This window comes from Mustela nivalis, assembly GCF_964662115.1.
Source record: "Mustela nivalis genome assembly, chromosome: 2".
Lineage (NCBI taxonomy): Eukaryota > Metazoa > Chordata > Mammalia > Carnivora > Mustelidae > Mustela > Mustela nivalis.
Genome location: NC_139021.1, coordinates 186,771,200 through 186,794,381, shown reverse-complemented (window position 1 = coordinate 186,794,381; position 23,182 = coordinate 186,771,200). Strand labels below are relative to the sequence as shown.

At 62.9% G+C, this 23,182-nt stretch overlaps 2 protein-coding genes across 2 annotated transcripts; both read right to left on the bottom strand.

The window, feature by feature from the left end:
* Positions 1 to 11,406: 11,406 nt before the first annotated feature.
* Positions 11,407 to 17,468, bottom strand: VENTX (VENT homeobox; the record flags this gene model as incomplete). The annotated part of the gene is made up of 5 exons (XM_082720012.1): positions 11,407 to 12,256; positions 12,337 to 12,497; positions 14,627 to 14,832; positions 16,595 to 16,708; positions 17,407 to 17,468. 5 exons carry the CDS (start codon positions 17,466 to 17,468, stop codon positions 11,876 to 11,878), a joined length of 924 nt encoding a protein of 307 aa, XP_082576138.1. The 3' UTR covers positions 11,407 to 11,875.
* A 3,383-nt stretch (positions 17,469 to 20,851) lies between these two features.
* UTF1 (undifferentiated embryonic cell transcription factor 1) lies at positions 20,852 to 22,316 on the bottom strand. The gene is made up of 2 exons (XM_082721593.1): positions 21,572 to 22,316; positions 20,852 to 21,402 (listed from the first exon to the last, which is right to left on the bottom strand). The coding sequence occupies exons 1-2, from the start codon at positions 22,146 to 22,148 to the stop codon at positions 20,918 to 20,920; spliced, it is 1,062 nt and encodes a 353-aa protein (XP_082577719.1). The 5' UTR covers positions 22,149 to 22,316; the 3' UTR covers positions 20,852 to 20,917.
* Positions 22,317 to 23,182: the final 866 nt, after the last annotated feature.

Here is a 23,182-nt window from a genome sequence, read left to right as displayed (position 1 = left end):
CCCGACCGCAGGCGGTGGACGCGGGGAGCCCGTTCGGTGCGCGTTAGTTCATCTCCTCGACGTGGTCGGGGGAGCCCTGGGAGGCACGGAGGTGTCGATGCGGACGCGGACTGGACCCCGCGGCCCAGGAACGCTGCGCGCCCGCGGCCTCACCGCGCCTGCCGCCCCGCCCGCCCCCGCCCAGGGTCAGCCAAGATCTGGGGCGCCTCGGCCTCGAAAGCCCACTTCCTCGTTTGTAAAAGGAGGAAGCGAAGGTGGCAGGGGGCGGGGCGGGCGGGGCCTCACTCCCAGCGCCCCCACCCCACCCCTGGGGGCCTGTGCGGGGGAGGGGGGGACCCCATGTGGCCTGTGCAGGAATCACGCTTTCTTGACTCCAAAATGGGCAACACACCGCCGGGGCTTGTAAACACTGCTGCTTTGGACCTGAGTGACCAGCAGGCCGGCTTCCCCGTTCCCTTCCCGCCCCAAAGGCCTGGGGATTCCCACCTCAGCCGGAAACCTGTGAGGTCGCCGCCGCGGGATGGGGGCCTGGGGGAGCGGGCGGTGGGCCGGACCGCGAGGCCCAGCTTGGTCCGCGCTCCACGGGGAGCCCCGGCCCGCCCAGTGCCCCTCCCTGCCGCAGGAGTCTATGCTTTGATGAATTGTGAAACAACGGATCCAACTTTGTAGTTTTGCACCCACTTTTCCATTCCCAGTTGTGTTTTCCGGGGAGGGCCAGAGTCTGGGGAAGTACTGCGCGGGTCTGAGCTGGACACACCTTGGGGGGGGCAGGAATCTCACGGCTCCACAAGCTCCTGATGGCTTCCGTTCAGGCAAAAAAGTCATTTCAGGCGGCGTGTGGTGCCAGGGGCAGTGGCTGGAAGCGAGGGAGGAAGACCCTCTCTGCGGGTTTCAGCCCCCAAGCACTCCTAGAGCAGAGAGAGGGCATCTCCACACTCCTGGCAGGGCCGAGGGAGGGAACCACAGGCAGGGTAGGGTGTGGGGGTACCAACCAGAAATGGGGCAGGGAATGGAGAAATAAGAACAGGGCCTTGTAGAGGGGTGTGGTCAAGGAAGAAGAAATGACCGGAAGAAAATGAGGTTGATGGTTCAGGAACTGCAGCAGGTACAAAGGCCCTGGGGCAAAGAGCCAGGGTCAGAGGGCTCTTGTCCTATGGCCTGCGGGCTAGTGGGTTGCGACTTGGGGAGACTTTGCCCTGAGAAAGGTGGGAGCCATTGGCAGGTGCTGGGCAAGCCAGGGGCTCAGCATTCTGTCAGGGCCTTGTGAGCCCAGTGGGTTGGGGCCTGTGGACTGGGAGGCCCCCCAGACAAGCCTGGTGGGCGAAACCCTGGAGACAGCCCCAGAGGTCTGAGAAGTCCTGCTCTTTGGAGGTGGAGCCAGCAGGACTGGCGGTGAAGGAAGCCTTGTAACAAACGTCTTCAGCGTCACTGATGAAACACGGCCAGAATTCCAGAAAACAGGGAAAGAGAGGCTTTTGCTAAAAGTGCCGTCCATAAAACCGTTCCCAGGCAGAATGTAAACCCCAAGGTCCAGGCCTCGCGTGGGGCTCAGACACTGTGAGCTGCTTTGGTTGCACTCCTGAGCTGGGGACAGTTGGTATCAGCTTCGGGTTTGTGCGAAGAGTTCCTTCACAGCTTAGGACTTTGCATATCTTTTTGCAGGGTTAAATATTTTGTAACTTTTTTTTTTTTTTTTAAGAGAGAGGGAGGGTACACAAGCAGGGGGAGGGGCAGAGGGAGAGGGAGAAGCAGGCTCCCCGCTAAGGAGGGACCCCTGACGTGGGGCTCGATCTGGGGATCCTGAGAGCATGACCTGAGCCGAAGGACTGAGCCACCCAGGTGCCCGTATTTTGTAGCTCAACATTTTTTTTTTTTAAGACTTTATTTATTTATCAGAGGGGGGGGGGTGGAGAGAGAGCACAGGCAGACAGAATAGCAGGCAGAGGCAGAGGGAGAAGCAGGCTCCCTGCCAAGCAAGGAGCCCTACGTGGGACTCGATCCCAGGACGCTGGGATCATGACCTGAGCCGAAGGCAGCTGCTTAACCCACTGAGCCACCCAGGCGTCCCTGTAGCTCAACATTTTTTAAGGGAAAAAACACTCAAGGATGCACAGAAGGTGTGAAAACGTGAACTGATGATTAGAAATGCTCTGTTGGACATCCTGCTTTTGTAAAACTTTAGAAATTTACTTAAAATACAAAATTTAGGGGCGCCTGGGGGGCTCAGTGGGTTAAAGCCTCTGCCTTTGGCTCAGGTCATGATCTCAGGGTCCTGGGATCGAGCCCTGCATCGGGCTCTCTGCTTGGCGGGGAGCCTGCTTCCTCCTCTCTCTCTGCCTGCCTCTCTGCCTGCTTGTGATCTCTGTCTGTCAAATAAATAAATAAAATCTTTAAAAAAAAAAATAAATAAAATAACAAAGTTTAGATCAAAGTTTGAATGCGCGGACGGGGAGTGGAGCCGCCGGGGACTACTCAGGAGGAGAACTCGCGGGGCGGCGAGCCTCCTGAGCCCGTTGTCCTCCGTGCGGGGTGCCTGCAGAGCGCCCCAGGCCTGGGAATCGCCCCATGGCAGGGCCCCCCAAGGAGGTGAAGGGGTGCCTGGGAGCGAGGCTGGTCGGAAACCAGTGCAGGGACCAGTGATGGCTTCTGGGCCATGCACGGTCATCTCTTCTCCATTTCGCTCTCCATTTCCACAGTAACAGGGTCTGTCACTGGGAAGACATGGAAAATGCTGGTTCTTCCCAGCTTAAGGGGCAGATGCAGAGATCTGATCCCCTGCCTCCGGGCCCCACCTGACCAGGAAACACAGAACCTGGGGGGGGGGGGGCGCTGCCCTGCCCCAGGGGAGGGGTGTGGACCGTCCAGGCCCTTCTGCCTACTCCCGCCCCCCGGTGGCAGGGGGAGGGAACGGCAGGTCTGAGTTGGGGAGCAGCGGCTGTGGGATCAGGGCGGAGGTTGTGGCCATCGCCTGGCTGTGTCAGACCCACCCCTCAACTCCTGACCCTGCTGGGCGTGGTGCCAGCTTGCCCACCCTGCCCCCTGTGTGCGGCCCATGCTGGGCAGCTGGTTGGTGGGTGTTGAGCCCTCGGGGCTCCCAGAGGAAAGCCCACCCTTCCAGGCTTGGCCCCAGGAGTGACAAAGCAGGGCTGAGGGCTGGGATTCAGTGGGTCTCTCCTCAAAGACCACGACCACGCCTGCCTCCCACTCCTGGGACCTGGGGGGGCCAGCGTCTCAGGAAGGGCCCACCCTTCCCGCACATCGCCCCGAACTTTCCGATTCTCCCAGACCCCTTCTGCCCAGTGTCCTGGTTGGCCCCAGCCGGTCACTCTGTCTTCACTGTGTCCTCACTCCCCCGTGGGGAAGAAAGCAGGGGCTCTGCTCACACACATTTCCAGGCCCGGAGGCCTCTGACCCCGTCCGTCCCCAACGCGCCCTTCACCAGCTTTCCCCACTCAGGGGCCCGGCCCCAGCGCTGCTCACGTTTACTCGCAGACACACTCCGGGTGCACACATGTGTGCAAGCCCACGTTCGGTCCCCCGGGCACCCTCCTTGGCTCCCCCTGCCCGTGGTCCCCCGCCCTGACTGCTGGGACTGGTCCTCTTCTCCGGGAGCCAGAATGGCACAGAGCCACAGGTCACGGAGCTCCTCGCCCCGTGGCCTTCAGCCCTGCAGCCAGGACAGGCTGGCCCCAGCCCAGCCCCTTCTCCAGATCCAGGGTCCACTCAGCCTCCCCCGCTCCCACCCAGGGCAGGGGGCACCCTCCAGCTCCCACCGGCCCAGCGAGGCAGTTTCTCTGTTTACAAGGAGAGTGGGAAGGGGGCCTCCCGAGGAGGGCCTGGAGCAGGGAGACTTGTTTCCGACCCCGCCTGGCCCATGTCCCTGGACGCTAGGCTCACCTTGCCAACCCGGGCCTCGGTTTCCCCCTCAACAAAGTGAGGCCAAGGCCCAGGGCCCCACACGCCCAGCTAGAGCTGACGGATGCAGGGACTGGCAGTCTGGCCCGCAGCATTCCCAGTTCCTAACTGGCCCGCAGACTCCTGCCAAGGGGCCTGCACTACCCTCGGGCCTCCCGAACCAGAGCCTGAGGAAGGGGGTCTCTCGGTGGGGCAGCTGGCCCGGGACCCAGAAGGCCCTGGAGGAATGGCAGTGGCCATTAGATGGGACGCTGGAAGGTGACAGGCCCCCTCCCTGCACCTGCGGGGCAGAGCCCTCTCCGCCGTGAGAGCGAGACCCCAGGCTGCCAGGTCATGTTTGGTGGTAACTGAGCCGGGCTTAGGGTGAGTAGCCGGGGACAGGGGCTGAGCTGGGTGTCTAGACCCCAGGCGACTGGGTGGGAGAGGCGTGGGCCAAGTGTGTGCGGGCGAGACAGGAGCGTGAGTGTGGAGTGTGCACACGCACGTGCTTGTGTGAATGTGTGTGCACGTCTGTGGGACAAGCCCAAAGACCCAGGCTCCGGGCTAGGAGCTCGGAGGGGCTCCCAAGGGCTGGAGGCTGGAGGCTGCCTGGTCAGCAGTCCTAACAAAGGGCCACAGTTCCTCTGGGGGTGGGGGTTGGGGGTGGTCCTGGAAAGGCCAAGGGTGCCCTGGGAGGGGTTTGTGCACAGTGGCCTTGGAGGGCAGAGGAAAGATCCCGTGGCCGGGCCAGTGTTCTGATACGGTATGGGAGGGAGAAAGAAAATATCAAGAAGCCGGATTATCTCCCCCGGAGAGGGAGGCACAGGACACAGCCTTGAAACCCTGACGCAGAGAGAGGCAGGGGCCTCCCAAGCCAGGCTTAACCCTTTGCTTCCCGCTCCCATCCATTCCCAGAGGCCCATCTGTCCTCCTGCACAGCCTTTGGGCACAGCCCCTCCTGGCCCGGCCTGGAGCACATGTCCCGGGGACCTGGCACCCACACATGGCTCCCCATGGGTGCCCAGAGCCACAGGACCTTCCGACTGAGGTTCCTCGGGGAAGCCCCAGGAGCGCAGGGATCTCTGCCTCTCCCAGCCCAGTGCGAGGATGGAGGCCCAGACTGACTTCCTGTTAGTCCACTGCCTCAGCCCTGGTCCAGGTCATAGACCAGGGTGTCCGGACCCCAGATTTAGCAAATCGAAATTCAGGACACCCAGCTCAATTCCAAGCCAGATCAATGAGCAGTTTCTGTTGGGACTCTGACCTCTGCTCCCCACACCTCTGTGAAAGGATGTCCTCACTCTAGTCTGTTAGGGACCAAGGCTCTCAGTCCTCTGGGTAGGCACCCGGGGGTGGGCACATAACCTTTCATGTCTCCAGAGGGCTTGACCATGTCCAGCACATCCTTTGTCAGGTGGGGAAACTGAGGCCAAGAGAGGCAGCCATGCAGTGGTGCTGTGACGAACCCTGACCTAGGCCTCGGCAGCTCCTCTGTGGAGGGCGGTCCGCCCTGCCTGACCGGGACGGAGAGAGCCTGCGGAGCCCAGCCCAGAACTGCGATGAATCCAAGACAGCACAGGGCAGGCTGGGGGCTGCTGGCAGGCTGGGGCGTAGACAGGCCGGGGCGGCGAGGGTAGGCAAGACTGGAAGCTCTGTATCCGACAGACCAGTGGGGTACCCTCTCTGGGAACAGACAGGGAGAATCCAGCTAGAGTTAGCAGCAGGCTACCTTCTGGGGGTTGGAGAGTTAACAGCAGGCTACCTTCTGGGGGTTGGGAGCCCCCAGAGCTGAGCAGACAGCTGTGGGAGAGCCCCTCCCCACCCGGAATAGAGCACAGGGAGGGAGCGAGTCGTCTTGAAGGCCACCCCTTATCGCCCAGCAGCTCAGAGCCAAGCACTGCCAGGGCCAACAAGGATATTTTCTGTCTTGTAGGCAAGGGAGGGCCAGGCCCAGGGCATTTGGAGCTGTAGGGGCTGCTCTTGGGGTCCACGGAGCCCAACGTTTAATTGGACCTGGCAGGGGGTTCCTGCCCCAGGTGACAGGGACCAAGGGACAGTGCCCAGGCCTACAGGGACTCTGAGGGGCTGGCCAACAGGAAGGCTTCCTGGGGGTGAGGTCTGTCTAAAGGACCCAGGAGTGCTGCGAAGACCCCACAGGGCTCTGGCCTCCCTGGAATCCAGCCTCGGTGTCTCCCAACCAGAGCTGTCCTCACCACTTGAGGGGGGCAGCGTACTGGCATGCTGAAAAGTCTGGCCTGGAGTCTCCCTGGACAGGCGGGGTCTGGGCCGTGTGGCCCCGTGTGACTGGGGCCCGACCTTCCTGCTCCAGGTTTGGGTTTCGCTCAGAGCAGGGAGGGGGCCGGCAGCAGCGCTGAGCAGGGTGGGCAGGCAGGGTGCACCTGCTGGGCAGCCCCAGTGTCCCCCTGCTTGGGGGCTCCCCCAACCTGCGCGGCTGACGCTGTCCCTCTGTCCGTTCCTCTACCTCCGGGACCACCAAGCTCATAACTGCGGGAGCTGACGCGCCGAGCGTCGGGCTGTCCAGGGGCCACAGCCAGGTGGGCTCCTGGGATTGGACCCCCCACAGAGCACCCAGCTCCTCCCTCTGACCAGCAGCGGAGGGGACTCCTGGGCACAGAATCTGCGGTGTCGCCGCTGGCTCTCTGGGGATTTAGGGAAATGCAGGCAGTGGTCTGTCTGGTCCTCTCTCCCAGCTGGTGGGGGACTGGCCACCCCACCCAAGGGAAGCCCCTGGGCTCCTCCAGCTTGGAAAGGCAGGCCAGGGGGTCATGAGGTGACCCTAGGGGGCCGGAGACACCCAGCTGTGGGCAGGTTTGGGGCCTTGGGGGACACTGTCGCTTTAGACCCTTCTGGACTCTGGAAGTGCTTTTTCCTGAGCAGGCGTGGACTTACACTCAGGAGAACAAGTTTAAGGAAACCAAGTGCAGAAGGCCCAGCGCTCTGGGGCACGGTCTGTCCCCACCCCACTGCCCTCACCTCCCAGTCTCTGTCTGTCTCCTCCCTGACCTCTTGCCTCCTCCCCTCCTGAAGACCTTCAGGAGCTCAGGGTCAAGGGTGACAGTGTGTTTCCCAGAAGCTCCGCGGCAGGATTGAGGGGGAATCTGACCCCAGACCCAAGCGGGACCCCTGTGGAGTTACAGAGAACAGTGGCCAGAAGGGATGGCCCCTGAGCCACCACTGGGCTGGAGGACTGGGGCGCAAGGGGGCCCCCCGTCAACCCGAAACTCAGCAGGCGACTCCCTCTCCGGCCAGCAACTGTCCCTGCCACCATAGCTGCTGGGCTCTGTGCCTCTGTGACCATCAGCCAGAGGCAAGGGCCTGAGGCCAGCGCCGGGGACTGTCCCCCACCGAGGCCCTGGGCCTGCAAATGCTCTGTTCCAAAGAGAGGCCCAGGCCACAGTGGGGCGTGTCAGGAGGGCCTCGGCCAGGCAGCAGGGCCCACGCGTGTTCCTGGGAGGCCGATGGCCGTGCTCTCTCCCGGCTTCCCTCACGTGTCCACCTGTGCCCCTGAGGGTCTTGCCCCTGCCCACCTAGAGGCCAGCCTGGTGAGAGGCTGGGGTGGGGGCTCCCGCTGAGGGTCTGTGTGTACACGTGTGCTCGCACAAACACCACCCCTCTCCTAGGCAGGTGCTCCCAGGCCGCGGAGGGCATGCAGGGCAGCTCGGCTCCTGCCGTGTGGAAGCAGGTGCCTGGTCAGTGCCTGTCCGAGTTGGAGGACAACCTGGTCCCCATGGGGGAGTGTCCACAACTCTGTTCACAGAACTTTGTGACTGTGGGGAGCAACAGAGGTGGGGGCCAAGTCTGAACCAGGAGGGTCTCCACCTGTGTCCTGGGTTCCCTGGGGGTGTGTGGTCTGTCCGGCCCCGGGGCTGTCCCCTGGGCTCCTGTGGTATGTGTGTCACAGGTGTGTGTGTCTCTGTGTGGCAGTCTTGGGTCCCTGCTCAGCTGTCCCCTGGGTGTGTGAGGTCAAGGGAGAGCTGTCCCCTCCCCCATCCTCAGGACTCCTGGGGGGACTCTCCCCAGGATGGGGGTCTGGGACTCAGTGCTCAGGGGCACCAGCAGGGAAGGGAGGGACAGGGTAGAGATGTGCATTTTCCGGGGCCGGACGCAAGCAGAGTAGCACGTTGGTAGATAAGGCTGGCCAGGAGGCAGCCCCCAGGCCCCATGGCCCCACCGCCCGCCCGCTGGGCCCAGGCTCAGCGCTCTGCTCAGAGCAGGTCTTTGTGCCCCAATCTCACAGGCGCGGGAGTAGACGGGTTCCTTGGCACGGCTCAGCCTGGAATCACATGTGACTGCCGCTGCTCTGTGGGCCCCAAGGTCGCGGCCTCCCATAAATGGGGCAGACCAGCCGGCAGAGGCAGAGCTCCAGCGGCAGCAGAAGGGCTCTCCTCCGTGCTCCCAGGCTCCGCGTCGGCGCCGACCGCCGGGGACCCGCGGCCTCCCTGCTCCTCGCCACCTCCCTGCTCCTCGCCAACCTCCGCGGCCTCTGCTCGCAGGAACCCTCGCCCAGGACCCGGACCGCGGAAGCTGCTCGCTGTTCCTTTTTCCTATGCATATACTTCTTTGCGGGTCTGGCCTGAAGAGGTGTAGGCATGGGAAAATGGAGCATCGAGGTCCTCCTCACCGCCCAGCCGCTCCCACGCCCAGCTCCGGGGCCCGCGTCTCTCCGCTCCCATGCCCTGCTCCGGGGGCCGCGTCTCTCCGCTCCCATGCCCTGTTCCGGGGCCCCGCGTCTCTCCGCAGGCCCACCTGCCAGAGCACAGGATTGTGTGTCTGCGAGGGGCCACCGTGGCTGATCTTTGCCCCCAGGGCCTGGCGTGCCCCCGAGAGAGTCCCAGAAGCTGTAGGAGCAGGACGGGGGGGGGGGGGGGCGGGAGGCCCACGAGGGTGGCTTCCGTGGGTGGGAGGCTGGGGCAGGCGGAGGGTGCCGTGGGGGCGGGTCATGGCGATTTCTGCTCCTTGTAATGGTGAGTTCGTTTTCTGATCAGAAATGTCAATAAAGCTAATGTCACATGAACTTAGGTGTGATCGTGTTTGAGCGCCAGAGCTCAGATTGCAGCTGCCCAGTCCGGCTGCTTCTCACTGCCAGTGCGTGGGGGGCGGTCGCACAGGAATCATCTTGGTCTCAGAGGAACTTAGTAGGAAATGTCTGGACATGGACGTGAGCGGCTGACCTGGTCCTGGGCGGGTGCGGGCTAGAGTGGCAGCAGGGCCCGGCCACTTCGGGCGGGCGTCCCCAGGGTGCCTGGGAGCAGGGGGTGGGCTGGGTGGGCGGGGAATCGGCCACAGCCCCGCGGGTCAGGGTGGGGGCCCCTCGGCCCAGGAGGTCTTAACTTCCTGGTGTAGAGAATTGGACCGAAGCCTTCGGGAACCGAGCGCTTCCACAACCATCGTGGGCCTTTGTCGGCTAATCGGCCCAGCAAAGGGAGCAATTACAGGCCCCCTTTATCAGCTGGCCTGTCCCCTAATCTCATCTGATCATTCCTTCCTCCAAGCCCACAGCCTCCTGGAGGAGGGGAAGGCATAGGCTGGGCCGCAGCAGGGTGGGGCAGTCCCCGGAGCCCCTCCTGGTGCTCTGTCCCGGCGGGGCGGCGGGGAGGGCTCCTGGCGCGACCCTTCACAGTGCCACAAGAAAGCAGGTACCCCAGCCGCGCTGGGTGTGGACATGGTGGACAGGGCCTGGCTCCAGGGTACCGGGAGGGCCATCCCTCAGCATGGCTGTGGCTTTCCCAGGGGTCTGGGCTGACTGGGGTCACAGGCCTCACGCCAGCACTGCGGAGTTGGGGGGAGGGGCTCCCTGTCGACCGACCACTTGGACCTGGGTGGGCTGCTGCCTTATGACCTGCAGAGCTGCCTGGGCTGGGACTGAGGGCCCTACGGGGCTGGGCTGCTGCCATGGAGGTCATCCTCTCACAACTGTGGCTGCTGGGCCATGACGGGGTCCCAGGGACAGCTCTCCTTCTCGCCCTGAGGACCCACAGAGTAGAACGTGTGCAGAGAATAAGAGGTGTGCATTTTCACCATTGGGGGAGTGCAGGGTCCCCACGGACACCGCAGAGTGGGGTGGGGGGCAGCAGACAGCCTCTGCTAGCAGGGTGGTGGGGTGGGGGGTCACTGCCTGGGGCCTGCCTCTAGTCCAGCCAGCGCCCCAGCGTCCCCAGTGGCCACTTGCTGTGGTTTTAGAGAAGAGCTTGAGGGCACAGGCTGCGTGTCCACGGACGGCCACCAGGCCCTTGGTGAGACCCTGCCGGGAATCCTGCTGTTTTCCCGTGGTTCAGCCAGAGGTCGCCACCGCTGCCTCGGCTCCCTGTCCCCGGACAAGTGACTTCAGAGAAGCCCCAACTGGGGTCCATGGTGAAGTTCCTATTTTCTGTAAACTGGAATTTAGGTTTTTGGCGAGACTATTTCCACATGTGCTTCCATCTGTGCTGAGCCAGAGGGTGAAGCCAGCTCTCCTGTGCTGGTCACAGCTGAGGGGGGCCCGGTGTCCTCCAGTGGTCCAAGCAGCGTGGGGAGGGGCTTAGGAAGCCTGGTCCCACCAGTCAGTCCCACCCCTGAGCCCAAAGGTGACTGCTGGCTGTGAAGGGGAGACCAGGCGAAGGGGCGTCCACTGCCCAGAAGCGAGCTGATATTCCAGACACGTGATGCCCCAATGCAGGATGAATGGGTCCTGGGAGCAGAGGAGACAGCACAGATGCCCCGGTCACACCGGACAGAGGACACAGGAAACCCAAGACACTGTGACTCTCAGCTTCCCTTGGAAACACTGGGCAACTTGGAAGTAGAAGGTAACCAGATGCTTGCGTTTTTAGGGGTGTAGAAAGGAAGAATCCAGTTAGGGGTTTTTGAACCAAAGAGGAAAACACACGAAGCTCAACAGTGTGTGTTGAAGAAAACCCTGACTCCCCAAGAAATCCTCAGTTAAGGGCCCGACAGGACGGCAAAGAGACCGCAAGTGATGGCATAGTGGCTGTCCCCACAAGAGGGCTGAGGCTGTGGTCTCTAACGGGCCTGTGGCTTTGCTGCCCCTGGACAGGTCTGTTGGGAGGCCCACACTCCTGCTGCTGGAGCTGGGCAGAGCAGCTCTGTGTCCCGTGGCGGCCTTCTTCCTGGCAGGCACCCAGGAGCCCGGGCCAGCCCAGCCAGAGGGACTGGGGAGAGGCTGAGCCCTCGAGCCAGGTCATACACAGGTTTGGATGCCGGCTCCCCCACGTTTTTCTGGCCAAAAGAAAAAGCAGAAGGGCCACGAGAGGAACCCAGCGTTGTGGCCAGCTTGCATGGGCTCTGACACACAGCAGAGGTTTTCAGCCCACTGACTTCCGCTGGGGCAGTGGGCAGACACACATTCTGCATTCCTCCCTGGTTCCAGCTTTGGGGTCACTGTTAACATGGGACTCAAACCCCAAAGTGATAAAAACAAACATTTCACTTCCTCTGATCCCTCCTGGTTTCCACTCAAAGCTTGTAAGCACACAACACAAGAAAGTCTCCCTCTTAATTTTTTTTTTAGATTTTATTTTTAAGCTCTACGCCCAATGCAGGGCTTGAACTCACAGCCCCGAGATCAAGAGTTGCATGCTCCACCCAGCCAGGGACCCCTGAATCTTTACTTTTCCCAACACTTTATAATGAATAAATTACCCTTTGATCACGCACTAGAAGCCCGACACTCATCAAGTCCACTTGTCTTTTGATTTTGTTCACGAACCATCATTTCATTCTTAAACTAAGCCTGGAGCAGTATTCAGTGAATGTCTTCAACTGTAGCCCTCCGGAACCTTACGGTGGGTCAGGGTTCCAGGTCCAGCCCGTGGATTGGGTGCCCAGCTCACACCCGCGTCACTGTGAACGGTAACAGACCGCGAACAGCTCTCCAGTGAGCTGCCGGGCGCCGCTCCGCAGGCACCAGCTCCGGGTGGGACAGCTCCCACTCCAGCCCAGGCCTCTGGCTTATCACACTTCCTCAAAAGGCATCCCCGGTCTGGGGCAGGGCACACTGGTTCCAGGGTCCCCTGGACAGGGCTGGACCCAGTGTGTGCGCCTGGCCCCCAGGGTCTGGGAGGCAGAATGTTGGAGGCAGCCTGTGGCCTGGGGCCCACGCCAAGGCCAGGGAGGCTTGATCCACTTGGCGTGGGACCCACATGGAGGCAGGGGGCTGTGTCAGAGCGGGAGGCCCCAGTGGGGATGCCCAAGGGCACAGAAGCTGCAAGCCACTGCCGAGGGCAGAGGGGGGTGAGCAGAGCGGCACCGGCGGGCAGAGCGCTCCTGGGAAGGGGCTGCTCAGCCGGGAGTCCTGCAGCTGGCGCTTGTGTTTCATGCGGCGATTCTGAAACCAGGTTTTTATCTGCGGGAAAAATGCGATTAGAGCAGGGGCGACCGTCGCCGCAGCTCCCGGACACCCGCCCAGCCCGGCCGGCCCCTCACCTGGACCTCCGAGAGCCGCATGTCCCGGGCCAGCCTCCGGCGCTCCGCGGGGCCCAGGTAGCGGCGGTGCTGGAAGGCGCTCTCCAGGGTGCTGACCTGCTCTGCGGAGAAGGCCGTGCGCACGCGGGGAGCCCGCAGGGCGTCTGCCTCCCGGCTCCAGCCTGGGGAGGAACGGAAGGGCCCTGAGTCCCCGCAGGAGCAAGGCCTCCCGGCTCAGGTGGCTTTCTCTGCTCTGCCGTCCCACCGTGACTGGGCACAGCTGCGGAGGGAGGCGGCAGCTCTGCCCTCCCCTGCCAGCTTGAGCATGGGTGGAGTCTGGGGACACCAACAGTGAGCGCGGCCTCCCAACAGCACAGCTCTGGTGCAGCCCGTCAGCCTCGGCCTGTGCACGTGGACCCCATCCTTACAGGGAGCAGTTTCTTTGGCCTGCACACAAGGAGCCCAGGTTGCAGGGGCGGCCCTGAGGGCACAGAGCCTTCATCGCGACGATCCCAGGCTCCCCTGCCACCAACTGAATCTGTGACTAATTTCTAATTTTACATTTATTTATTTTAGGGGCCGGGGCAGAGGTAGAATCTCACGCCGACTCCTCGTGCGGCCTGAGGTCAGGACCCGAGTCAGACACTTTACACAGCGCCTGTCCGATTTCTTAATCAGGAGGTGGTGGATGGCACCGCACGGTGAGGTGCGCAACCCCTCTTTCTTCAAAGCACGACTTACCAAGATGCCAACAGGCTTTTTGCGGAGGAAGCAGATCTTACAAAACTAATTCTAACACTTAGCTGGAGTGTGCAGGACACGTGGGGCTTTGCCTGGGGGGCGGGGGTGGGGTGAGTCGTCAGCATGAAGGATTTGGACGCAGGATGACTGGCTTTTTTTGAGAGGGGGGCATACTGGTTGCAAAGGATAAGTTTAAAATTTTACTTCATGAACGTATAAAATCCTTCCGCAAGATTAAACTTCTTCAAAAATGAAAACTTTAGAGGCGCCTGAGTGGCTCAGTCGTTAGGTGTCTGCCTTCGGCTCAGGTCCCGATCCAGGGCCCTGGGCTCGAGCCCCGCATCAGGCTCCCTGCTCAGCGCTCCCCTTGCTTGTGTTCCCTCTTTTGTTATGTGTCTCTCTCAAATAAATGAATAAATAATCTTAAAAAAAAAAAAGATAATATCAACCCCACTTTGACTACATAGGACTTTAAAGCTAAAACCAATGATTACACCACAAAGACAAACAGACTGAGAAACCCCCATCAGCAAAGTACAAGGCTAAGACAGTCTTTAGGAAGCTATCAGGAGGGGCGCCTGGGTGGTTCAGTAGGTTAAGCCTCTGCCTTTGGCTCAGGTCATGATTCCAGGGTCCTGGGATTGAGCCCCGCATTGAGCCCCGCATCAGGCTCTCTGCTCGGCCGGGAGCCTGCTTCCTCTTCTCTCTCTCTGCCTGCCTCTCTGCCTACTTGTCATCTCTGTCAAATACATAAATAAAATCTTTTTTTTTTTTTTTTAAATGGGGAGGGGCCCCTGGGTGGCTCAGTGGGTTAAAGCCTCTGCCTTATGCTCAGGTCATGATCTCAGGGTCCTTGGATCGAGGTCCGCATCGGGCTCTCTGCTCCGCGGAGAGCCTGCTTCCTCTTCTCTGACTGCCTCCCTGCCTACTTGTGATCTCTGTCAAATAAGTAAATAAAATCTAAAAAAAAAAAAAAAAAAAAAAAAAGGAAGTCACCAGGAAGCCTCGGAGCCAAAGCACAGAAGGTACTGGGAATCCCCAAGCACAGGCAAGCAGGGCGGTCCCAGACCCATAAGGTTCCAGGTCCACTGTGAATAGGCAGGAATGTGGATGCCACGCCAAGGCGCCCAGCTTTGCGTCAAGATCCACAGCGACCCCTCTGAACAGGACAGCTTTCACAAGTGTTAAGACACGCGTGTCCAGAGCCCTGGGACTCCTGCAGAAATGGGCCCCAACGACATACTGCAGAACTGGATCCAGCCGCAAGGGCGAATGTCGGGGGTCCCGGCTCCCAGTGGGGAGCTGCAGCAAGGATGCGGTGGCTCCCCCGCCCAGAGCCAGAAGAGGTGGGCAGGGAAGAGCTGCCCCCAAGGGACTTGAGGGGGGAAAAACTCCACTGTGGCTTCTGCTTCCCAGAGCAAGTCATCTGCCGGCCAGAGGGGTTAGCTGGAACCTCCAACCCCAGCCCTTGTTAAGAATGTCCCCACTTGCAAAGGCCTCCCCCGGAAGCCTCCCTGGCTCCGTCCCAGTCCGGGAAGGCAGCAACCTCCCCGCCCAGCCCCACACCTACCAGCCGTGGGCGTTCCCCGTGAAGACACTTCTGAGGGCTTCTCCTCCGTGCCCCCAGTCTGAGGGAACTCCCTGCTGCTGGATACCCTTACTGGAGCAGGGAGGCTTCTCCAAGAGACTTCAGCAGGCCTGGAGGTGTGTGACGGCCCCACACGGCTGCTCTGGGAAAGCCAGTCCACGGAGCCAAACCTGGATGGCTTGGGGCCCCTGGGTAGGGCAGTGGAGGGAGACATGGCTGTGGGGCTGGCCGCAACGTTCCCAGGACAAATGACGGGGGTTAGACACAGGGTCCCCAGCAGGTTCAGCAGAGCTGAGGGGCATTTATAAGCTCAGGAGGAGTGACTGGCGAGGCTGGTAGGCGTAGATGGCTTAAGTCCTCCCCCCACCCCCAGATAAGTAGCACCTAATTGCCTTCAATTCAGAGGCACAAAGGAGGCCATTCACACCTCCCCCGGCTCCAAGATGTCTGGAGAGGGGCGGGGCTGTGGCCACCAGTTAGGCGACCTGTGGAGGTTGAGAACTGGTCACATCCTTCCAATTCCCCCAACCCCCACCTGGGCTGGCCCTTCCCAGCTGAGCACCCTAGCTGGAGCCGCCTGGTCTCCCACCCCGTGGGCGTCTGCAGGGCCAAAGATGACAGGTGTGCACACCTGCTTCAAGTCGGGGGAGTCCACATTAGTGTTCCTTGGGGGGGGGGGTCGTCCCGGAGCAGATGTCCAGCAGGGTTGGAGGGCAGGTATTCCTGGATGAGGACTTCAACCAGACAGGGAGTCCCCTGCTGGCTCCAACTGGCCACTCCCTCTCAGATTATACCTAGTGGCTCCCCACAACCCTGCCCTCGACTTCACTCTGGTGCCATAGAGCTGGATTCCAGGGACAGAAGGGGGGTGTCTGCCCGCTGGGAGTATGGACTCCTCTGTGCTGCTCCAGAAGGACTCCAGCAGAAAGGACTGAAGAACGGTCTTCCGCCCTCCCAAAGGCTGTCCCCACTGTGGTCAGCACAGGCCCAGAGCCGCCAGGGGACGCTGGAGCCCCGAGCCCAAACGGTACAGCGTCCTCGTTCATGAATGGGCCGCGTGGGGCTCCAAGGAAGAGTCCCTTCGGGGTCATGCACCCCTTCCACGTCCTCAGGGGGCCACCACCTCTTTCTTCAGGACGCGACCCTAAGGACCAGCAAGAGCGGCCTCCGGGGCGAGTGCCACCCGCCCCCCACCCCAGCGGGTGTGGTGGCCCCAGCCCACCCACGACTCCTGGGGGCGCCGGCGCCAGCCTGGGCGGGACCGCCAGCCTCTGCGCCCGCCCTGCCCTGCGGGATCAAAGGCCCCTCGGGCCGGGCTGGGATTAACACCCCCAACCCCGCCTTCGGAGCTTCTCAGGCCGGGCAGGGGGTGAAGTCGGAGTCCGGCGGGCGCGGCGGGATGGAGCAGGCGCTGACCCCGGCCCGTGAAAGGTCAGAGGAGGGGCCGCGATGCGTCTGCGCCAGCCAGTTGGTCCACCGGACCCCGCGGGTGCCCGCAGCGTGTGCCGGTGTGACCCACGCAGGTGGGGGCCGCGCCAGCCGGACGACGGTCAGTCACCCTCCCGGACCGCTCGGGCCGCCTGAGCACCTCCGCGGGCACGAGTGCGTCGCGCGCTCACACTCGCGGGGGCGACGCCGGGGGTCAGCGCAGACGCCGAGGCCCGGCGCCGTCCTGGCGCGTGCGGTTTCCTCCCTTCCCGTCCCGCAGCCTGCCGCGGGGGCCTCCGTCGGGGCGCCCTCCCGCCCACACCCCCAGCCGACCCCCACCGCGGCCGCCTGCACCGCCCTGGGCTCAGGGCACCCCGCCCCACCCGAAGGGTGGGACTCGTGTCCGCCGGGGTCTACCCTTCCCGCCGCCGTCTGGGTCGCTCCCGCCCAGCCCCGCGCCCGCCGCCTTCCGCGGGGTCGGGATCTCCCGCGGGGTGGCCTCGGCTCTGGCCACTGACCTACCCCCGAAGCCCGCACGTGCTCGCCGCGGAGGGGGACGCCCCCGGCGGAGGCCCTCCCGGGTCCTGGCAGCCCCGCCCCCGACTCACGCCTAAGCCCCCGTTTCCGCGACGGGACCTTCCCGGACCCGAGCCGTCCGCCCGCGCTCCAGGGCCGGTGTCCGGCTGCCCCGACGCCTCCGTCCCGCCCCGCCCCGCGCGCCTCCAGGGCCAACCCGGACGCTCGGCCGAGGGCGGCCCGCCCCGCCCAGGACACCTTCTCCACGCCCACCCCGTTAGGAGGGACAGGCGGGTCCTCGGCCGCCCCGCCGCTGCCCTTCCGGCCCCGCGCGGTCGCCCCAAGCTTCGGGAGAAATGGAAGCAGCAGCCCCGCGGCCCGCCCGCCCCCACCGCCCGCCCCGCCCCGCCCCGCCCCCACCGCCCGCCGCTCGGCGACCTCCGATCGGCAGCCGGGCAGCCCCTCCCCTTCCTTCTCCACCCCTCCCCCGCTCTTTGTCCCGGAGCCTTCGCCCCGGAGCCCCCTGCTCCTGAGAGTCCCCCTCGGCCCTCCCACGCCCCTCCCTGGGCTTCCCCCGCCCCCCTGCCTCCGCTGGAGCCCCCCGACGTCCTGTTTGTGCTCCTGGTGGAAAGAACCTCGGTGCGCGTTTGGAACGGGGTGGACAGGACCCCACCTAGGTGGGTGGGGGGTCAGATTTCCGGGCTGCCGGTGTGATGAGGCAGAAGCACCCCCAACCCCTCCCTCGCGCCACAGCGGCAGGGCCAAGGGACACAGGACCCTCCGGCTCTGTGTACTGAGGCAGGCCTGGGGGACAGAACCAAAAGCAGGCGGGGCGAATCAGGTCTCCTCCGAACGGCAGGGAGTGCGACGTGCCGCTCATCCTTCTGCGATCTGACAGTTTGGGGGAGGCCAGAAGGGCCCGTGAAAGAACCGCTCAGAACCAGGGACTTGGCAGGGAAGGGAAGGAAGGCGAGGCCCAGTGGCCGTCGCGGAGGTGAGAGTCACACTCGCTGTCTGGCAGAACCGCTTGCCGCCGGCCAACAGCTCGATCCCAACAGAGTCCCCAGCTCCTGGTGACGGAGAGGAGGGCTGCCTCCAGGAACGAGGCCTGGCAAGCCCACCGGGACAGAGCCAGGCACTCTGTGGGGCTGGCGTCTGCACCAGGCCAGGAGGAGGACACCGACAGAGCCGTTGCCTGTAAAATCGGAAGAACAAAAACCGTTAGGATTTCTCTAGAATTATCACAAGTGACTGTTCTGGGAGATAGCAGCTGTGAATGAGCCCTGGTGGGCACCACGATAACAAAGTGAGGGGGTGGCTGGGAAGACCTCTGGAAGGTTAGAGTGGACTCCGCCCTGAATCCCAAACCCACCAGTGTGGTTGATTTGACAAGTGCCCCGGGGCTTGGCTCTAACAGAGCACCAGAGGCTGGAGAATTAAACACACTTCTTTCTCCCAAATCTGGAGGCTGGAGGTCTGAGACCAGGGTTCCAGTGGGGGCCACCTCCCAGCCAGCAGCTGGTCGCTTCTCTGCTGACCGGTCTCTCTTCAGAAAGCTGCTAATCCCAGCGAGGAGGCTCCACCCTCACGGCTTGGGCCGTCCTAAAGGCTGCAGCTCCTAACACCATCGAAAGGGGGGTTAGTAGTCCAGCATGGGCATTTGGGGGACACAAACCTCCAGTCCATAATAGAGAGCAACATTGTGGGAGGTCAAGCAGGAACCAATCATGTAGTCAGAGGGGCTGGCCTCCAGGAGACATCACAGGAGGGAGAAACCACGGATACCTTGACATTGGAAAAGAGGGGGTAATCAGGCTGACCACCGGCCTCCGGCAAAACTGAAGGAATATAGAGCAGGCTGTCCTACCTCCTTATAAATCATATGAAAGATAAATTTACCAGAATTTTAGGGATGTGTTCTTTGCAAAAACGATAGGTCAAGAACAAGAGGGTGCCTGGGTGGCTCAGGTGGGTTAAGCCGCTGCCTTCGGCTCAGGTCATGATCTGGGGGTCCTGGGATCGATTACCGCATGGGGGGGGGTCTCTGCTCAGCGGGGAGCCTGCTTTCCTCCCCCCCATCAAATAAATAATGATCTCTGTCGAATAAGTAAATAAAATCTTAAAAAAAAAACTAATAAAAAAAGAACACGAAGTTGGCTTTGAGTTGAAAAACACAAGGCTAGTTGGCTTTGGCTTGAAATGCAGATTTCAGAGCCTGCCCTGCCTCTGAGCAGAGTCGGAAAGCAGCAGTGGTTTGAGTGTTGCAAACACCGAAATGTTTATCTGTAGAGCAGTACACAGATGATGTAATTAGAAGAAGGATCGTGGAAGAGGCGGTAATTTGGACAGATAAACAACAGCGACTGAGAAGACAGCAATTTCAAACACGAAATCACGAAGGAAGTTTACTTTTGTTAGGGTTTTAGACTCAGCTGGGCACTGGAGAGCACAGGGGCCAGAGCTCACTCCAGACAGCAAGTGCGGCACAGGCGGGCGTAAAACAGCGGCACCCACACCGATAGGGTTCTTTGCCTATTTGGAGAATATTTAACATTGAGGTCTTCTCGTATCACCGCACTGATCACCAGAAGAAGGTCGCCTCACAAGGGCCTGGACAGGACTGGTCCCTGATGGAGCCGCATGATGTGAAAACACGCACACCTCACTCCTGAAGGGAAAGGTTCGGGGCTGGGCAGGCAGGCCCCGCGGGGAGAGGGGGAGGAGAGGGACCCCGGGCCACAGAGCTTCCTAGGCCGAGCTGGTGAGGGTCGGGACGCAGGTGACACGGACACTTCCTGGCCCTCAGGGCAGCAGTGAACTGAGCGTGCCTGAGGGTGAGCTCCATGCGAGCTGGGCAGGGGGAGACTAGGGCACGGGGTTGCACCCCACCTGCAGCGCACAGTCAGGCAGACGGGTTTTCCTTGGTGACCCCAAGCATCTCAAACTGAGTGGCTTCCATAGATTTCCTGCAGTTACGAAACAGCCTTTCTCCAAGGCAGAGGGTCCCTGGGGACTGGAGTGAGGCCCACGCTTCCTGGCATTGTGCCTAGCCCCCTGGGGGGGGCATATTTGCTCCAGCCCCTGGCTCTGACCTTTTAGGAGTGGGGGCTGTGTGGGGGGGTAGGTCTGCAAGTGGGAATCGCGCCACAGGAGCTTGGAGACTCAGGGACCACAGTGTGGACTTCATCATGAAGCAGAGGTGTGTCTCAAGTGAAGTGACATCGAGTCACTTCTGTGGTTTTGGTATCAGAGCCCCCCAGGACCTGACATCAGCGCACAGCTTCTGGGGTTGGGGACACCACTCCTGCTTCCATTTTTGGATCCCCGTTGACCAAGGGTTGAACTGGGTCTGTCCCTCTCCATCTCCAGAAAAGGCCTTGGGGGAGATGTCCCACCACCCATCCCAGAGGCCAGCAAGAACACCCAGACCTCATTCAGCTTTGTGGCCGGAGTCTCTGAATGCGCCCCTACTCTATTGTGATGCCAGCCAGGTGCCCCGGGCTACTTCCTTATCTCCCTGGGGGTGGGAGCACCTCCCGGCCCACCCAGTTGTCCTTTCCGACTGGTGGAGGGTGGGGCCGCAATTACTATTTGAAAAATGCTCCCGGGGGCGGTTTGGGTCAAGTCCTCTCAGACGCCCTGGGACCTGGTCCTTGACCAAAGTCGAAAAAGTTGCAGAGCCCCCATCCGGCTGTCCCCGGCCCACCCACAGCAATCACCGCCCTGGGGACAAAAGGTGTCTTTCCATGGTGTGCTTCATTAGCTCTCCTGCTCACTTCTGGTCGTTTCCCAGACCGAGCTCAGCAGTGAGGCTCAGGCCTGCCGAGGGCAGAGGTGGGACTCTGGGTACACCCCAAATGCAGCCCAGATCAGACCCGGCTGGGGCAGCACAATGGAGGCAGCCCCTGACCACCACCCCGCCCCCACGCACCCCACCTCCCCCACCCACCTCCCCCGCTCAGGACTCCCAGGGGAGGCAGAGAACACTCACCCTCCCAGAGGGGTCCTACACAGTCCTGGGAGACTGAGAAAGCTAGTGTTACAAGGACCTCAACTTTGAGTTCTAGTGACCCTTGCAAACTAGCCTCCTAGGGGAGATCCTAGCCAGCATCCCAGCACACCCCAGCCCCGGGACCGCCCTGGCCGCCCAGGCCCTACCGGCAGGGTCCAGTCCTACCCAGCACAAGACCTGCACATGTCGCAGAATTATATTAGAAATTAACAATGTTTTTATTGAACATACCTAGATTTGGAGTAGGGTGGGGTCACAGAGAGGGGTCAGGGCACAGGGAACACGGTGCTACAGAAGGGACCAGTGCAGGCCAGGCCTCACTCTCGGGGGTCCGTTAGGACCCCTCGCTCGGCCGCGGCGCTGCCTAAGATGAAGCCCACGGCCAGGGACACGGTCTGGTCGAAGGAGCCGCGCAGCTGCTCCACGTGCTGGTTCAGGGTCAGCAGCTGGTCGCGCAGGGGGCCCAGGATGGCCACGATGTCGCCCAGGTGCCCCAGGGTCTGCAGAAGGGCTGCGTTCAGCGACGGGGGCGCGGACTGCGGGGGCGCGTGGTCCTCGGGGCGGCTGGGCGGCGAGTCTGGGTCCTCCCGGGCGGGGTCCAGGACCGGCGGCGGCGGGGATCCCGGAACGCGGAAAGGCGCGCGGTCCTCGGGCCGGCCCGGCGCGGGGCCGGCCGTGGAGAGCGCCGTCGGGGAGCTGGGAGCTCGAGGGGCGTCCGCAGACTTGGGCGGGGTCGGGCTGAACCTGAGAGTCCAGGCCCGGTCCGCGTCGGGGCCGCGAGTGGCCGGCGGCGGCGGGACGTCTGGAACGCGGCGGGACCGTCGGGCCGGGGTCTGGAGGCGCGCCCGCCGCCGCCCTCACGCCCCGGGGCCGCCAACCCCCATTCCTCCCCTCCCACTCTCCTCCCCGGCCGGCGCGCCAGGCACCCCCCACCCCGGCCCTCTCCGCTCCCGGGGCCCCGCCCCGCTTACCTGGCTCGGCGGGCGAGAAGGGCACGGCGGGGGCCGGGCGGCGTCCGCGCGGGGGGCGCCCGGGCCCCGGGGAGCGGCGGCGGCCGCCGCGCCGGTGTCCGTTGTCGCCCAGCAGCCCCATGAGCTCGCGGATCTGCGCGTCGAAGGGCCCGGGCGGCTGGCCCTGCGCGTCGCGGAGCTTGTCCTTGAGGAACTTGTAGCGGCGGCGGCACTGCGCGGGCGTGCGGCGCACCTGCTGGCGGGCCAGCGCGGCCGACACGCGGCGGTAGGTGGGCAGCGCCTGGCGGCGGTCCAGCAGCAGCGCGCGCCACACGGCCGGCTGCAGCAGCGTGCCCAGCAGCAGCTCCGTCTCGCGGGCGCTCCAGGGCGTGCGCTGCGCCGAGCCCGGGGACACGGGCGACCCGGGGAGGCCGGGGGACCCGGGGGACGCGGACGCCGCCAGCGCGCCGGGTGAGGCGGACCGCCCCGGCGGGGTTCCCGGCGCGCCCCCGGCCGGCCGCGGCTCGGGGTCCGGGCTGGCTGGCGATGCCGGCGCGGGGGGCGCGGGCGGGGGCGGCCGCCGCGGCCGGAGCAACATCCCGGGGCCGGCGGAGCTCGCGGGGTCGCGGCGGCGGCCGGAGAGAAGCCGCCCACACGCGCTCCGAGGACGCGAGCTCGCTGGAGAGGGAGCGGGAGCCGGAGCCGGCGCGGGTCTACGCCGCCCGCCCCCGCGCGCCCCGCCCCGCCCCGCCCCCCCTGCCCGCCACCTTTAACTTGGGCCGGCCGGGGCCCTGACCGGGGACAGCCTGCGGAACCTCACGGCGGCCCTTTTCAAACTCTGGCGCCGAGGTGCAAACGGATGCGGCCGCCGGCCTCAGGCGCGCAAGGGTCGACCCGGTTTTACGCATGTGCCGCGCCCTTTCAGCGCCCCGAGAGCGAGCCGTAGAACATTCCAGCTCCAGGAGGCGCCCCCGCGCCCCTCCCTTTTGCCTTAGGTGCGTCGGGGCCTGCGGTTCGCGGAGGCGGTGGTGTGCGGGCCCCGCCCCACGTGCGGGGTGCAGAGTGTGCGCGGGAGGTGTGGTCGCCGCGGCGAGCCTGAGAGCGCGGACGTAGGACCCGTGCGCAGGCCGGGGTCCTCACTCACACGCACGCTTCAGAGAAACACGGCTTTGTTCGGATGAAGAGCAGCGACGACTCACGTCGTGACTCGCAGATGGTTGAGCCTTGCCCCTGCGACTAGGGTTAGGGGGTGCCCATCCTGGTTCCGTTCAGAGTTGTTCTAGAAGTCTAGCCAGAGCAATAAGGCAAGAAAAAAGAGTAAGGTTTATAAAGATTGGAAAGGAGGAAGTGAAAGCATCATTATTTGCAGGTGATATGATTGTAAACATAGAAAATACAAAATAATCTGCAAGCACATTATTGGAATTAATGAATGAATTTAGCAAGGTCATTGAATGCAGCAATAAACAAAACTCAGTTCTATTTTGTATACTAGGTCTAGCAGTCTTAGTCTGGGACAAGTTTAGATTTACAGGTGGCAGAGGAGGCGCTGGCGTCCCTGTGCGTCCCTTCTGACCAGCGTCCCCTGGGACATGGCACCTTTGTCAAGCTGAGAAGCTCGTGGGCATGGCA